The sequence below is a fragment of the Echinops telfairi genome, unplaced genomic scaffold, assembly GCF_000313985.2.
Source record: "Echinops telfairi isolate 266 unplaced genomic scaffold, ASM31398v2 ScPeMD7_7457;HRSCAF=8495, whole genome shotgun sequence".
Taxonomy (NCBI): Eukaryota; Metazoa; Chordata; class Mammalia; order Afrosoricida; family Tenrecidae; genus Echinops; species Echinops telfairi.
The window spans coordinates 11,023,923-11,041,172 of record NW_022111357.1 but is presented as its reverse complement, the minus strand read 5'-3'; the positions used below and the strand labels follow the sequence as shown (position 1 = coordinate 11,041,172).

Below are 17,250 nucleotides of genomic sequence, written 5' to 3'. Positions count from 1 at the left end.
TGAAAGGACCCAAATACACATGAATAAATAAGGAGTATTAATTAGTAAAGGTAATTGCATAGACAAGTATAAAAGTCAGTATACATGTAGCTTTTATTTATAACTTGTTTTTCCCTCCCGTTTTAAAAGACAATAGTTAGAAATCTGTGCTGATGGGCATGTGATGTATAAAGATAGGATTTTATGACAATCACAACACAAAGGAAGTGGGAGGCCATGCAGCCATAGAGGGGTAAAGGTTTTATGGAGAACTGAGATAAAGTTGTTATAAACTTATTTGTATAGCGAAACGCTCCTTGGACGTGAGCTCCTTGGACACATTATCAGGAGGGACCAGTCTGTGGAGAAGGACATCATGCTTGTTAATGCAGAGAGTGAGTGGAAAAGAGGAAGACCCTCAGCAAGACAGACTAGCACAGTGGCTGCAGCACTGGCTCAACACCAGGGGTGACTGCGAAGGTGCTGGAGGAGGGGCAGGATTTCGTTCTGCTGGACACAGGGTAGCTGGGAGTCAGAACCACCCGGCTGACACCAGCAACAGTGTGTTTCCTGACAACAGAGCAACGAAGTCACAACTCCATAGCAGGAGAACATTGGGAAAGTTCACCAGCACATGGAAATTAAACTCGCCCTAAATAACCAGTGGATAAAATGAAGACATCACAAGGGAAATTAGAAAATATTGTGAGGTGACTGAAAAGGAAAACACAACATACAGAAACTGGCGGGACGCAGTGAAGGCCACGTTGAGAGGAAACATACAGTTGCAAATGTGAACATCAGAACAGAAGTTCTAAAATCCATAACCTAATTGCACACATTAAGGAATCAGAAAGGGAAGATCAAAATGAAGCCATGGAAGCACCAGAGAGGAAACAATAAAGATCAGAGCAGGGGTAAATAAATAAAACAGAGAATAGAAAAACAATAGGAAAAAAATCGATGAAACCAAACTTCGTTCTTTGAAAAGATCACAGAACTGATGAAGGTAAAAAAAAAATTAAAAAAAAGAGAGATGACCGAAATGACTAAAATCAGGAATGAAAACGAGGACAAATAAGAAATACTTACAGAGACACTGGGGGCGGGGCCGATCCCATGTGCCATCACCCTGGCAGCTGAGCACTGGGGTTCCCAGAAGGTAGAAGCCGTGGTTGCATTGGTAAGACACGGTGGTACCATAGCTGAACCTGTGTGGGCCACGGGCACGGACTTGTCGAGTGCTGTTCTCCTGGTGCCCGGGGTCTGTACAGTTGATGACTGTAACGAGAGCAGCCGATGAGAGGTAGGAACCTGGTCAATTTTCTCAAGCTTCGAAGTGACCATTCAGAAGTCCAAAGTGGCACGCCACAACTCCAGACTGACACTAGACTACGCAAAGCAGCTCTTGCCTCGTAGCTTGAGAGGGTCCTGAGCATCCTATAATTTCTCCTCTCCTTCCCCCCGTCTCCTGGACGTGTTATCCTCTTCTTCCCCAGGGGGGCCTTGCATAGACCTGTACTGCAGATTTTACCAGCCTGGATTATGATTTCTCAGAATACCTGAGTTCCCTGAGGGCAGGTCTCTGTAGCCCCAACAGCTCAACCCACAGCAAAACTCCCTAATTGTACAATTGATTCATTTGAGTTGATCTGACTCGGGGTTGGGCTCTTTGGGAAGCAGTTCTAATTACTTTTCTCGATATTTCATGAAGAGGTTAGCATCCTAGGGGAGGAAGTTGACTTTTAAAATTTAAACTTGATGCTATGATATTAAAGTTCCCCAAACAAAAACCAAATCCACTGCCATCAAGTTAGAACTGTACATGGTTTCCAAAACTGTACATCTTTGTAAGAACAGACAGCCTGATATTTCTCATCTTTGAATCACCGGCATAATGGTCAACAGCCCAAGTATTGACCCCTTGCACCACTAAGAAAGGGAATATTATTATAGGGCTAGAATCGCTATGAGTCAGGGTTGAGTCCACGGCAGAATTGGGTTGGGTTTTTACCTTGGTTGGAAGGAGTCCTAGTGGCACAGTGGTTAAAGCGCTTGACTGCTAACAAAAAGATTAGCAGCTTGACCCTGCAGGCTTCTCTGTGGGACAAAGATGTGGCAGTTTGCTTCCATAAAGAGTTACCGTCTTGAGAACTCTCGGAGGGTGCTTCTCCTCTGTCCTCCATGATTGCTGTGGGTTGGCAGTGTATTTTGTTGTGGTCGATTGTGATTTGCTTTCAAGCATCATTAGAAAACCTTGGTCCTGACTATCAGTTTCATACGAGTCGTGACATATGGTCACTCACAACCCTTCGATGAAGGTTCACCATCTCTGGGACGCTAGGCCTTCACAGTTATGAAGCTTGAATGACCTCTAATCAGGACTGGGCACACTGGTGTCCAGTCCAGACCTAACACTCTGAATGTTCTTGACTCTGCCAAACCACTATCACCGAAGGGGAGGCAGCCCATTTGTGCTTGGGAGCTACAAGGAGGCTTTAACAGCCTTGGCACTCGCTCCTCAATTGGTCCCGGCGGCCTGGCGAGGCTCTTCCTAGGCTGTCTCTGAAGTCTTTGGTTTCCCTTCCATGTCTCTCTGCCTTCCCCCCTCTCTCTTCAACCTAACCCTTAGACTCGCTTTTATTTTTCATCCTAATTCTTTGGCTTATTTTCTTCCATTTAGCACAGGGCTCTATATGATAATGATGAATTACTTGCTCTATGAAATGCAAACAAGGCTGTTTTCTACTTCTATTTGGAAAGATGAAACTAAGCATTCCCTTCCTGTTTGTAATAATGATGGAATTTTATGCAAGGCTATCTGGCTATGGGGTTGAAGAAGTTCCTCCTTAATGACCTTGTCTGCTCTGAGTCTTCTCTATCTGAGTCACAAGAATGCGAATGAATTCTTTGGCTTTGGCTCTTTGGTTATAGAATCACCAATAGCGGAGATGCTAGGGGTGGAGTGGGAGAGGAGGAATGAATGACTCACTTCTGCAGGTGGGCAGCATGTTGTTCCACTGACCGCTGGCCAGGCATTGGGACCTAGTGGCCCCCTCCGCCATGTACCCAGGGTTGCAAACAAACTTGACCACATCGTTGAGGTTAAACTGATTGCCTTGAGTGAGGCCATTGACAGGGTTACCTGGGTGTCCACAAGTGATTGCTGTAATCGAAACAGAAAACAGGTAAGCCCTTCCACTATTCCACCATCAACATGGCCAACCTCTTCTCCTCTGGCATTTCTCATGCCCATCAGGGAAGTTCGACTCCAAGTCTAATTACAGTCTCTTCTGATGCAATAACTTTTATTCCTAGGTATTAACAAGAGGATTTAATCTGGAAGTTCTGCTGAAACCTGTTCACTTTGGGTGACCCTGCTGGTATTTGAAAAACCAGTGACATAGCTCCCAGAGCTACATACCAACCACTACAGTACAACATACCAACCACCACAGTACAACAAACAGATGGAATAGGGTGTTCACTTCTGAACTAGCCACTGGAAGCCCATGGACAGAATCAAAATATTGTCACATACTGAAACCTCATGAAATGATAGAGAACATTGTTGGAGATAGTGCTAACAGATGAGCCTCTCAGGTTAGAGAGCTCTTAAAATATGACTGAGGAAGCCTTCTCAGAATAGAGTACCATAATAATATGGAGAGAGTAATATGCCTTTGGGAGGAGAGTCTTTGAGACCTTTGATTGCTGATGGGGCACAACTGACAATGGGAAGAAACAGCTGTAAACATCAGTGAATAATTGGAACCATGAATGTATGAAGTATAAATCTAGGAAAATGAGAAGTGGTAAAAATGAAATGGAATGCATAAAAATGGACGTTCTAGGTGTTACTGATCTGAAATGGACTACCAGCCATTTTGAATCAGAAAATCTTATGGCTTACTAAACTAGGAATGAAGCAATCGAGAGGAATGGCATTCCATTCACTATGAAAAAGGACGTTTCAAGGTCTACCTTGAAGTACAATGCTATCTGTCTGTGATCAGATATATCTATTCAGATACAAAAGAATGTAATCAATATAACTATGATTCAAATTTATGCACCAACCATCAAAGCTAGTGACGAAGAAGTTGAAGAATTCCACCAAGGTGTACAGTCTGAAATTGATCAAACATACACTCAAGATGCATGGGAATAAAGAGGGGGGGAAAAAAAACCCCAGTAGTTGGTGATAGAAATGAAGCCTGAGATCACATGACAACATTTTCAAGACCAACGACTTCTTAACCACAAATACCTTTTAAAAAAACACGAACACTTTACACATGAACATCTCCAGATGGAACACACAGAAATCGAAAGGGCTACATCTGTAGGGAACAGTTCCGGGGCTGATTATGGAACAGACCATCAATAAGTAAGTTCAGGTTGAAGGTGACAAAAATTAAAACAAGCCCACAGAACCAAACTATGATCTTGGTCTATCTCACCCGAATTTCAAGAATATCTGAAGAACGGATTTGATGCACTGAACTCTACTGACAGAAGACATGGTGAGTTGTGGATGACTTCAAGAACATCATACATGAAGATATCCAAAGGTCATTAAATATATAGGAAAGAAATAAAAGATCAGCATGCATATCAGAAGAGATTCTGCAGCTTGCTCTATTCATAGAGTAACCAACGCACACTGAAGAAATGATGAAGTTAAAGAGCTGACCAGAAATTTCCAAAGGGCAGCTTAAGAAGACAAAGGAAAATATTATAATGAAATTTGCAAAGATTTAGAGTTGGGAAACCAAAAAGCAAGAACATGCTCTTAAACAGAGAACTTAAGAAAATAATTCATGCCTCGAGTTGCAATACTGAAAGATTCGATAGTCAAAATATTGAATGATGCAGGAAGCATTAAAAGGTGATGGAAAGCATACACAGAGCTACTATATCAAAAAGAACTAGTGAACATTTCAAGAGGTTGAGCAAAAAGTAATAATAAAAAGGTTGAACAAGAAGTAATGGTATTGAAGGAAGAAGTTCAAGCTGCACGGAAAGTATTAGCCAAAACCAAGACTCCAGGAATTGAAATGTTATTGTTCAATACCAATTGAAATGTTTCAACAAGTAGATGACGCTATGGAAGCACGTACTTGTCTATGTCATGAAATTTGCAAAACAGCTATTTGCTCAGCTGCTTGGAAGAGATCCACAGTTGTACCCGTTCTAGAGAAAGGTGACCCAGTAGAATGCTTAAATTATAGAATAATATCATTGATAGGACATGCAAGTAAGAATTTGCTGACGATACTAAAACAATGGTTGTGGCAATCCATTGACAAGGAGCTACCTGGGGTTCAGGCCAGATTCAGAAGAGGATGTGGAACAAGGGATATAATTGCTGTTGTCAGATGGATCTTGGCTGAAAGCAGAGAATAACAGAACAATGTTTACTAGTGTTTTATTGACGATGCCAAGGCATTCGATTGTGTGGATCATAACAAACTATAGATAACCTTTGAGAAGACTGGGAACCCCAGAATGTTACATTGTACTCAGGGGTAACGTGTACCTGGATCAAGAGGCAGTTCTGTGAACAGAACAAGGGAATACTGCATGGTTTCAAATCAGGAAAGGTATGCATCAGGGTTATATCCTCCCACCATACATTTTCAATCTTCAGGCTAAGCAAATAATCACAGAAGCTGGATTATATGAAGAAGAACAAAGTATCAGAATTGGAGGAAGGCTTAATAACACTCTGTGATATGTAGATGACACAACCTTGCTTGCTGAAAGCGAGAAGGACTTGAAGCACTTGCTGATGAAGATCAAGGATTGCAACCTTCAGTATAGCTTACAACTCAATGTAAAGAAAACTAAAATTCTCATAATTGGATCAGTAGGTAACATCACAGTAAATGGAGAAGGGACAGACGTTGTTAAGGATTTCATCTTGCTTGGATCCACAATCAATGCTCATGAATGCAGCAGTCAAGAGACCAAACAATGCATTGCATTGAGTAAATTTGCAGCACAAGGTCTCTATAAAGTGTTGAAAAGCATGGGGTTTACTTTGAGACTAAGGTGCTCCTGATGCAAGCCAGGGTATTTTTCAATCATCTCATATGCATGTGAAAGTTGGACATTGACTAAGAAAGACCAAAGAAGAATTATACATTTGAATTATGGTTCTGGTGAATGATACTGACATACCACGGACTGCCAAAAGAACAAACAAGTCTATTTTGGAAGAAGTACAGCCAGAATGCTCCCTAGAGGCCAGGATGGTGAGACTTTGTCTCATGTACTTTGAACATCTCATGTACCTAGGATATATGCTAGGTAAAGTAGAGGGACAGTGAAGAGTATAATACCTTGGACAATATGGATTGACATAGTGGCTGCACCGATGAGCACAAACATAAGAACAATTGTGAGGATGGGGCAGTGTTGTATTCTGTTGTATATAGGGTTGCTATGAGTCTGAACCATGGTACCTAACAACAACAACAACATAATGAAGACCTTGAAACCACCCTTAAAGTATGTACAGAGCTTGAGAAATTCAAGAGATATAATTCTATGGCTTCCCAAGGGCCTTTATAGGCCTGGGTTATATAGTTCTCTTAGGTTTGGGTGGACAGTCCTGACTTATTTTCTCTGTGCTGATTCCCTTGGCCTCCCATCTCTATTAATAATTGCTAGATTTACTAATGACCACCCATCATCTGATCTAGACCACCTTAGCTCCTGGGTCAATCTTGAGAGAGCCACAATCAATACAAACCAAGCTTTGCTGGTACAGAGAATTGCATCACTTTACTAGAGCAGTAGCCCAGGTAAAGTACAGGAAACCAGACTAGCTGTTTGGATTGACTTCTAGCCCTTGACTCCTTTCTTGTGAAGGGAGCTTCATTCGTGTAAGGTTTGGCCTCTCTCTGACCAGGAAAATGTGGAGGGCCTGAGTTGTGCAATTTGGGAAGAATAAGCTGTTGTGCCTGGCTCAGCAATGTCTTCTGCCTTTGGCACTTCGCTGTCCTCAGAGAGCACATGTTCTCTGCAACGCCAGTAGAGGCAGGATCTCCCCAATTTAGCGCAGGCTTACCTGACACAGCACCATGCTACTTTATTGGGTGAAAGGCTCCCATTTCAAGCTACATTTTCCAGCATAGCTTTTATCAGATCTAGCTGTCTGTTGAGAATAGAGGTAGAAGTGATAGCGTAGGCATCTTCAGAAAACAAGGTAAAACTGGGAAATCACTGTGGGGAATGGGGAAGGAAGAAGATGAATGGGAAAATGTAGAAGAGCCAGAAAGTTTTGAGAGTCTGGTTAATACTGGGAGGCTTGAATGTGTATGTGATGGAACCCTGGTAGTAAAGTGGGCTATGTGTTGGGCTGGTAACCTCAAGGTCAGCAGTTTGAAACCACCAGCTGCAGAAAGATGAAGCTATCTACTCCCATAGAGTGTAACAAGGGCCATTATATTGTGTTCTACAGGGTTATTATGCATCAGAATTAACCTGACGGCAGTAAACCAGCTAACATAGTGCCTAGAACAGAGCAAATAGTTATGCAAAGATGTATTCCTTTCACTATCATTTCCCCCAAAAAATGATTCTCCAAAACCTGTGTGCCCAAAGAGAATGGGACTAGTTATCTGATGAGTAGCATCACCCCCATCCCTCATGCCCCACCCCCAACACAACAACGACAACAAAAAAACCAACAAACTACTTAACATCTATACCAGACATTATTTTAAACATTTTGATGTATTAAGCTGGTTAACACAGTAGCCTTTGAGTTATTAAAGATTATATATAATATAACCTATATTATATTATAGATTATATATAATATAACCTATATTATATTATATATAATCTAGAATATATATATTTATTATAGATTATGAAACTAAGACCTAGAAAGTTGGAACTAAGCTTGTCAAAAGTCATACAACATATAGGTCACAAAGCTAGGATGTGAACCTAGGCAACTGATGTGCAAGGTCTGAGTACTTAACTACTTTGGCATATAGCCTTTCAGTAGAGATCAGACACAAAATAGAATGTCTTTAAGGTTAGGTAGACATTTGCCTAGAACCCCTACTCCTGACTCATTAAAACCCAAACTTCCTTTATCCCTTGATTACCAGTTTCTAGAGACATTTGAACTATTTTATTTAGGCACTCTTGGAAGAGCAACTGAATATAGCTGGGTCTTGCTTCACATAAATCTAATACTTAAGAAGTTATTAAGATGAATTTTCATGCATTACTTATTTTAAAAATTGTGATAAATACATAGTAACAATTTTTGTGCCATTTTAACAGTCATGCATTGCTTATTGAGTATGTTTTATTGCTTTATGGCCCTGTCTCACATAGTAGAAGCCACAATAAGAAGAAAAATTAAAAACAACAACCTGTACTTTTATAGGTTGACTTTTGGGAACTTTCAAAAGTGAATAATTTTTCAAATTACTCCCAGGCAGTTGAGGATAATGGGAGCCACTTACATGGAAAATGTACGCTTAATAAAAAGAACAATAGGACTACAGAGAACCCATACGTGAGAATAACTGAAAACTAGAGAAAGCTACATAATTCAAATACTGTTTAAGTAGAAAATTAAACATTAAATTCAGACAGAACTATCTCTTAGGTGCCTGTTGTAAATCTTTTTGCAAAGCAAGAATATAGTGAACAATCTTTATGAAAGAGAGGTGAGGAACATGCGAAGGACTTCAGAATTATGCAAGGCAATTTCCAGTAAGAGGACGTCCACTCTGCATGTAAATATATTGAAAATGAATTCTGGTGTGTTAATGAACTAACTACAGAAAATGAACTTAAAAAGTGTGTAGGATTCTCCTCCATATCTTCTGGAGGAAAAATATTAAAGGAAGAGAGAAAGGAAGGGAGGAAGGGATGAGATGCCGGCTTGTGACCGAGAAGTAAAGGGTAAAAGAAGCAGAGAAAGGGGGGGAGGCTGGTGACAAACCACAGAGACACACACGACAAAAGAGAAACAAGAACAAAAGATTTGGAGGATGAATAACTTTTTCCTTTTACACGCACACGTCTTTTCTAAATAACACCAAATCTATAAAATGAATAGAGCATATCTGCCTAAATTGATAAAAAGTTTCTGTAAAAAGAAAACAGAAAAATAATAAAAACATCTCAGCGGTGAAAACCCCACCAAACAAAACAAAAGACATGAATCAGAAAAAAATATAATGAAATTTATATTTAAATTTAAATTTAAATGGAATTAGATATCCTCAAGTAGGCATTAAGTAAGAACACCTTAAAATTAGAAAATGAAAAACTGAAAACAGAATTAGAAAAAAACGGAAAGTAATCAGAGGATAATTGATTAAATATGAGAAAAGACTCTTAAAAAAGGCAGAATTACTTCTGAAATAAATATTAAGTTATAAGTTGCCCAAGGGAAGACAGGGTAACTTAATAAGGGGTATTATAGAAAGTCAGAAATTAGGAGAATTAAATTTAGATAAAGAAACAAAAATGATTAGAGGGAAAGAGACTGAAAAAGCAAGTAGGCAAAGGAGACCCATCAAACACACTCATATAACAGGAATAGATGAAGAAGAAAAACAAAATAATGGAACAGAACTCGTACTTAAAATTATAATTCAAGAAAATGTTCCAGCAATACAAGAAGACTTGAGCCGACATCGTCAAAGGCACACAGCCTTCCCGGCAACATTGTCTTGACCTGGTCGACTCTGAAGCATTATTCTAGTAAAATCACTAGGTTTAAGGATAAAGAAACAAAACAAAACAAAAAGAACAAACATCAAAGTCTCCAGGAAAAAAAGACAATACGACCAAATAACTTATACGGGTAATAGATTTAAACTAGTATTAGAATGCTTGAGAGTGACACCGAGTAACAGGTCAAATAAAGGGGAAATAGAGAAGCATTTTTAATAAACTGAAAGAAAAAAATTGTGACCAATGGTTTTATATTTAGTTTGATCCTCTAGGTTTTAAGATATGGGAAAATAGTTTTTTTTAAACGTGCAAGAACTTGAGGAATATTGTGCAAGTGAGGTTTCTTGATGAATTTACTAGAGTCGAGCTTTATCTAAGTAAGAGATAACTGGGAAAACTTCATCAGCATTGGTTGAACTTTTAATATATGTAATAGTTTATCTAGGAGTAAAATATAGTGTGACAAAATAATATATAAAAGTTCTAAAAGTTTTATGAAAGAGCATAAAAGTTTATGCTCTGATCAAATAAAATGTATGTAACAAAAATAAGGAAGACAAAGGAAAATAGAATAAACTTATTGATTATTATATGGTCAATAGGTGGAAGTTATTAAAAATTGATCAACCATTTAAAAAGAGGTTACAAAGAGTCTATTGGCATTTAAATATCATTAGTGCAAAAGCACATAGAAATGCTATTAGTACAAGTACACAAGATACAATTTTTCTAATTGTTAAATGAACTGGAAAAAAAACACAATATTACACAAAACATGACAAATTTGAAATTAAACCTATCAGTTAAATGAAGGTATGTGAATGGGCTAAATCCACCCATTATTAGAAAAAGATTTCAAATTGGCTTATAAAATAAGACCGAGCTCTATGCTGTAAAGAGGCCTGGCTTACCGTGATTAGAGATAAATAGCTGGGCAAATGTACACCAGGCAAATGGAAAAAGGAAAAAGCAATCCAATGTCAGAAAAAGTGGAACTGAAACAAACGAAAATGCTAAAGATGCTAAAGGACTTTTTTAAAGGCTACAGATCACATTTTGTGGACCCAAATTGCCTTCATGTATTACAAACTAAAGAAGATGAGAGAAAAATTTTGCACACATTTCTCACAACAAAACAGGTTAAATAAACAAAAATTAAGAATAGAGAAGCTAAAAACATAACAAGGTAGAAGTTATGTGTAACCAAACCAAAACAAAATTACAATTTTACTGTCATTGAGTTGATTTTGTCTCAAAGATGCCATACAGGACAGAGTAGCAAAGCTATAAATCTTTACAGGAACATAAAGGTTTATCTTTCTTCCAAGGTGGTTTCGAACTGCTATTTTTATGCTTAGCAGCCTAATGCTAACCTAACATAAATAATATTTATGTATACCATGGTATTTATGTGAACTACCAGGGCTATATATAAATATATATATGTGTGTGTGTGTACGTATATATACATGTGTGTATGTGTGTGTATAAATATGTAAATATATACTTAACTACACCCTAGAACCCTTTCTTCTCAACTGCACATACAACATTCCTAAGAATTGATAATGTTAGGCCACAGAGAAAGTAGCAGTAAAATCTACAATGTGGAAATATATGCAATGCAATAAAATTAGAAATGAAAGAGCATAACAATAAAGGCCCTATTACCTGAACATTTATTTAGAGAAGGTTCTATTTAAAAAATTCCTGTGGGACAGTGCACTGTTATCCACCAGCCCTCTAAGGGAGAAAGACGAGGTGCTTCATTTTGTAACGACTTATGGAAACACTCTAGAAGTCACTGTGAGTTGGAGTAGACTTGATGGTGAACACAATATGACCAAGACAAATGAAGAATTGGGAGGTGCACAGGGTTAAAGGTAGCAAAGGAAAATACCATCACATACATACTCCTGCAATAGCAGTAATAACAATAATTTGTGAGTGGCTACACAGGTAGACATGCAAACTGAATAGACATAGGAAAGGGAACAGTGTGTGTGTGTGTAGTTTTTTTATATGCCCTTGAAGGTTAATGTATAGTGACCCTATATGCAACAGAACTGAACACTTCTGGTCCTGCGCCATCCTCACGATGGTTATGTTGGAGCCCATGGTGCAGTTACTGTGTCAGTCCGTCTTGCTGAGGGACTTCACCTTTTTGCTGCCCCTCTACTTTACCAAGCATGACGGGGCTCTCCTGACAACCTGACCTGAGTATGAGACCCGAAGTTTTGCTATCCTCATTTCTAAGGAGCAGCTGTCTTCTTCCAAAATAGACTTGTTTGTTTTTCTGGCAGTCCATGGTACTTTTTAATATTCTTTACTAGCGTGATAATTCAAATGCATAAATTCTTCTTTGGTCTTTCTTATTTAATGTCCAACTTTCACAGGCATATGAGTCAATGGAAAATACCACAGCTTGGGTCAAGTGCAACTTAGTCCTTGTGTTAGTCCAGGTTAACTAGAAAAACAAATGCAGGGACACTCATGGATGTGTAAGAAAGAGTTTTATATCAAGAAGTAATTGTATATCAAGGAAACATCCAGACCAATCCAACTCAAGTCTTAAGTCCAATACTAGTCTATAAGTCCCTCTTTAGACTCATGAAGCCGCATGCAAGGATGCAGGATACAGGAAGATCACAGGCTGGTGGGTGCAAAGCTTTGTGGATCCAATGACAGTGGATGCATCTCCAGGGCTATGGCAGATCCTACCATGGTTCACCAGCAGGAAGGTGAAGGCTTAAAGAAATAGGGCAGGTTCCCAGAGGCCTTCTTATGGTTCCACACCCATAAGGAGGTACCATCAGGCTGTGACCTGATTGACAGGCTAGACTCCACTCCTACACTTTTAGATATCAAGTTGACATGGAATTATGTAACTACCACAGTCCTCAAAGTAACACCCTTCCTTTTCAACACTTTATAGAGGCCTTGTGCAGCAGACTTACTCAACGTAATCCATTGTTTGATCTCTTGACTGCTGTGTCCATGAACATTGTTAGGGATCCAAGCAAGACAAAATCCTTGACAACTTCAACCTTTCTCCACTTATCATGCTTTTAGCTATTGGTCCAGTTGTGAAGATTTTTGTTTTCTTTACATGGAGTTGTAATCCACACTGAGGGCTGCAATCCTTGATCTTCATCAGCAAGTGCTTCAAGTCCTCATTTTCAGTCAGCAAGGCTGTGTCATCTGCACACTGAAGGTTGTTAATAAGCCTTATTCCAATGGTGACTCTCTATTCTTCCTCGGGTAGTCAGCTTCTCTGATTATTTGCTCAGTGTGTTAGACCAGGTAGACTAGAGAAACAAATCCAGGGACATCCACATGTGTGTAAGAGAGAGCTTTATATCAAAGAGCAATTGTATATTGAGAAAACATCCTAGTCAAATCCAGATCAAGTCCATAATTCCGATACTAGCCCATATGTCTGATACTAGTCCATAAATTCATCTTTAGATTCACACAACACATGCAATGATGCCAGATGCAAGAAGGTCACAGGCTGGTGGGTAGAAAGTTTTGTGGATCCAGTGGCACTGGAAGCATCTCAATGCTGGCGCAGGTCTCTACGTGGCTTCTCCAGTTCTCGGAGTGTCTCAACAGCAGGAAAGGGAAGGCAGAGAGAGAGTGGGTCTGGCTTCCAGTGGGCTATTTATCTCCGTGCCTCCAAATGAGTCCATCAAGCTGAAACCTGATTGACAGTCTAAGCTCCACCCCATTCACTCTTAATACCCTTAAGTTGAAAGGAGATTATGTAACTACCACACTCAGCACACAGAGTGAATAAGTATCGTGAGAGGAAACAACCCTGATGCATACCTCTCCTGATTTTAAACTGTGCAATAGTCCCTTGTGTCCCTTGATCCATGTACAAGTTCTGTATGAGCACAATGAAGTGTTCTGGAATTCTCATTCTTCTCAAGGCTAGTCACAGTTTGTTATATATCTGCTTAGAAAAGGATATATCTAAATATGCACTACAAATATGTGCATGCACAGTAGAGCATACAGGAATCAGAGTTATAAAAACTTCTTGACCATAACCAATCACCTTGGAGGAATGAGTCCATGAGCTTGGGAGTTTAGGACCATTGTTTCAGGGGATACTGAGGTCAATTGGCATAGGACAATGTTCTACATTCTATTTTGGTGAGTAGCTACTTGGGTCTTAAAAGCTTCTGTATAAGCGGTCGGTCATCCAAGATCCCTGTCTGGACCAAAGAAGAATGAAAAACACCAAAAACACACAAGGTAGCAATTAGTCCAAAGGTCTAACAGACCACATTAATATCAGCCTCCACTACCTTGAAACCAGAAGAACTAGATGGTGCCTGGCTACCCCCAGCAACCACCCTGATCAAGATCACATAGAAGGCCTTGGACAGAGAAGGAGAAAAAACAGAAGGAAATTAAAAATCATGAAAAATGATGAGATTACTGGTCTGATAGAGACTACTGATGCCTCCAAACCTATGACCCTTAAATACCCTTCAAACCTGAACCTGAACCCACCCCTAGGGATCACCTTTCAGGCAATCAATAGATAGGACCCCAAAGGACAAAAATACTCATTAACCATAAGAGACCCAAAGAGCAACATTATCCCAGAAACGCACCTCAGAGGCAGGAACGGGGAGAAAAGAATGACAAATGGAAACCGGGAGTCCCGGGAGGAAGTGGGAAGGAATGCTGTTACAGCGAGGGGATTGCAACAAAATGTCAGGACACAAAAAATGCACAGATCAATGAATGGGAAACTGATTTTCTCTGTCAACTTCCATCCATACCACAATAAAACAAGCACGCCAAAAACTCCCAAGAAAGGGAAAACAAATAGCTAGGGGAATTTCTAAAAAATATTAAAACATTATGTACTAGACCTGTTTCATAGGAAATTGCGGTCATGAATGCACTAATAAAAGTCATTTGAAATGAAAGAATGGGAAGAAATAGATGAATTTTGAGCTCAAAAGCTAGAAAAAGAAGAAAACATCCAACCATAAGGAAGAAAACAATAAAGATGAAGGTAGTAATTAATTGGGGAGAGAAATGAAAAGTGCTAGATGTAAAGACTACATCTTTGAAAAATTGACCAGAAAGACAAAACCTTATCAAGAAAAAAGGGGGACTATATGTGCTGAATCTAAGCTCCATGACTAGGGAGAGTGGACAACATACTTACGCACACAGAAAGGGGTCTTGCCCGACCAGTGGTGATCCTGCTGGCAGATGCGCACAGACATGCCGATCAGGCGGAAGCCGGCGTTGCACTGATACACCACGCTGCCCCGGTAGTTGTAATTCTCCCCATTGATGTGCCCATTCACGATAGGCTCCGGGATTCCACAGTGTCCAGCTTTGGTGCAGGAAGGAGGGAAATAGAGAAACAGAGAGAAGCACGTGAAAAATGAGGTGGAATTTGGCCAGGGTGGAGGGACACAGGGATGGTGGACCGCAGAGCCAAAGTAGATATCACCCTAGATGCTGAGGCGTGTCAGTGGTGCTTCCAGACCAAGATGGACTAGGAAGAAAGGCTATGGAGTGACTTCCCAAGATCAGCCTAGGTCACGAGGGTCTGATCACAAGGGTGGCACAGGATCGGGATTTTAGTTCCACTGTGCTTGGAACTACCATGAGTTGGGGGGTAAACTGATGGCAGCAAAGAACAACACAGCTACCCCCCACCCCCACCCCCGCCACACACACTATCTTCCCCTAAAAGTAACCATTCAGGAGTGACTTCAGGTACTCCAGATATGATAGAAATTGTGTATGGCAATACCAAATCCCACTGTGGATCCAACTGACAATATGTATCCTGGGCCAGCCCTCCAGGCTTTAACTTTTGTGTCAGTACGCAGGAGAGAAGTGATCCGTTAGGTCCCAGTTTCAAGGATCATTGGCACTCTTTCTCTCATCAACCAACATTTACTGCACGGTGTGGGTTGGGTGGTGGTGGGGGTCATTTCTATCTGCATTAGGGAGTCAACGCTTAGGTAAATGGATACTGTTCAAAGACGGGGTCTTAAGCTTCGGTGGGGAAAAAGGCCTATTCGGTTCGGAGAAGGAAAATGGGCACTACAAGCCTGGGGAGGGTACTTACCAAGGCAGCGGACTTCAGAGCCGCCCCAGAGTCCATTGGCCATGCACTCTCGCACCCTGGAGCCCACCAGCGTGTACGCGGAATTGCAGGAGAAGATGGCTGTTGCTCCATAGTCGGACAAGGTTCCGATTCGGTGCCCATTGGGGGGGATGGGGAGCTCTCCGCAGGAGATGACTACAAGGATCACAAGGTGTTAGTGCGCTAGCCCCGAGTGGGTGGACTCATGCTTTCTCTGCCTGATTAGGCAGAATAATGACAAAAATAAGGTCTGGTCAATTTTATTCCACTGCAACTCACTAACTGGGCTGGGGATCGCGACACTGGCTGCTGGATGTTCCACGGGGGCAGGGATACTCAGGTGTTGCCAGAAACACCAAAGAGGCTTTTGAAATGCCAGCTTCCATTTGAGACGCATGACTAACAATCTCTAGAGATATGACCCAGGAATGTTTATTTTTAAAAAACAGGGGACCCTGGCTAGAAATCATTTTTAAGTGCCCAGAGCAGACGCTAGTAATCAGTTTCAATTTTGTGGTTCTGTCTGCTGAGCCCGGCAGCAAGCTCACATTCCTTCTCAACATCACAGCAGACAGCCACTAGCTGGCATATTCGATAAGGCCTAATTGCCAGAGCTGTATTAAAATATGACATGCTTCATTGAATGGTGCTGTTACACACTCATGACTTCTTTTTCTCTGCTGTATAAATGCTGCTGCTACCTATGGTTACATGTGTAATTGGTTATATGCCACTGGAGTCTCATACTAGAATGCATTAACGCTGGGATATAGATGTGGGACAATACCAGTCTTTCTCCAATGCAGCCCCACGTTCCCATTTAGCATTGCCAAGCTATTGCCTTCTACCCATTTCAAAGAATTTCCTTCCTCTATGCAATCAAGGGTTTTGGCCTTCTGTATGGATTACAACTTAATGTAAAGGAGACCCAAATCCTCACAATGTACCAATAGGTCACATCATGATCAATGGTGAAAATATTGAAGTTGTTAATAATTTCATCTTGCTTGGACCAAGGCTTATGGAAGCAGCAGTCAAGAGATCAAATGACACCTGGCATTAGGTAAATCTGCTGCATGAGACCTCTTTCAAGTGTTGAAAAGGAAGGCTTCGCCCAAGCCGTGATGTCTTCAATTGCTTTATATGCATGTGAAAGTTGGACATTGACTAAGAAAGACTGAAGAGAAATCGATGCGCGGACAGTACAAAGAACAAACAGATCTGTCTTGGAAGAAGTACAGCCAGAATTCTCCTTAGAGGCAAGGCTGGGGAGACTGCTCACATACTTTGGACATAGTATCCGGAGAGACCAGTCCCTGAAGAAGGACATCATGCTTGGTAAGGCGGAGGCCTGAAAAGGAGAAGGTCCTGGATGAGAGATCATGGCTGCAGCAATGGGAGAAGGTCCTGGATGAGAG

The 17,250-nt window shown here is 40.6% G+C and overlaps 1 protein-coding gene across 1 annotated transcript in view; it reads right to left on the bottom strand.

Annotated features, from left to right (window-relative positions):
• The window catches only part of CSMD2 (CUB and Sushi multiple domains 2), a 734,077-nt gene that overhangs the window by 42,639 nt on the left and 674,188 nt on the right, over positions 1-17,250 (bottom strand). The window contains exons 53-56 of the mRNA XM_045298912.1: positions 15,815-15,988; positions 14,894-15,067; positions 2,972-3,145; positions 1,072-1,260 (exon numbers count right to left, since the gene is read on the bottom strand). Coding sequence (XP_045154847.1) covers positions 1,072-1,260; positions 2,972-3,145; positions 14,894-15,067; positions 15,815-15,988 — 711 coding nt within the window. The remainder of the gene's footprint in view (positions 1-1,071; positions 1,261-2,971; positions 3,146-14,893; positions 15,068-15,814; positions 15,989-17,250) is intronic.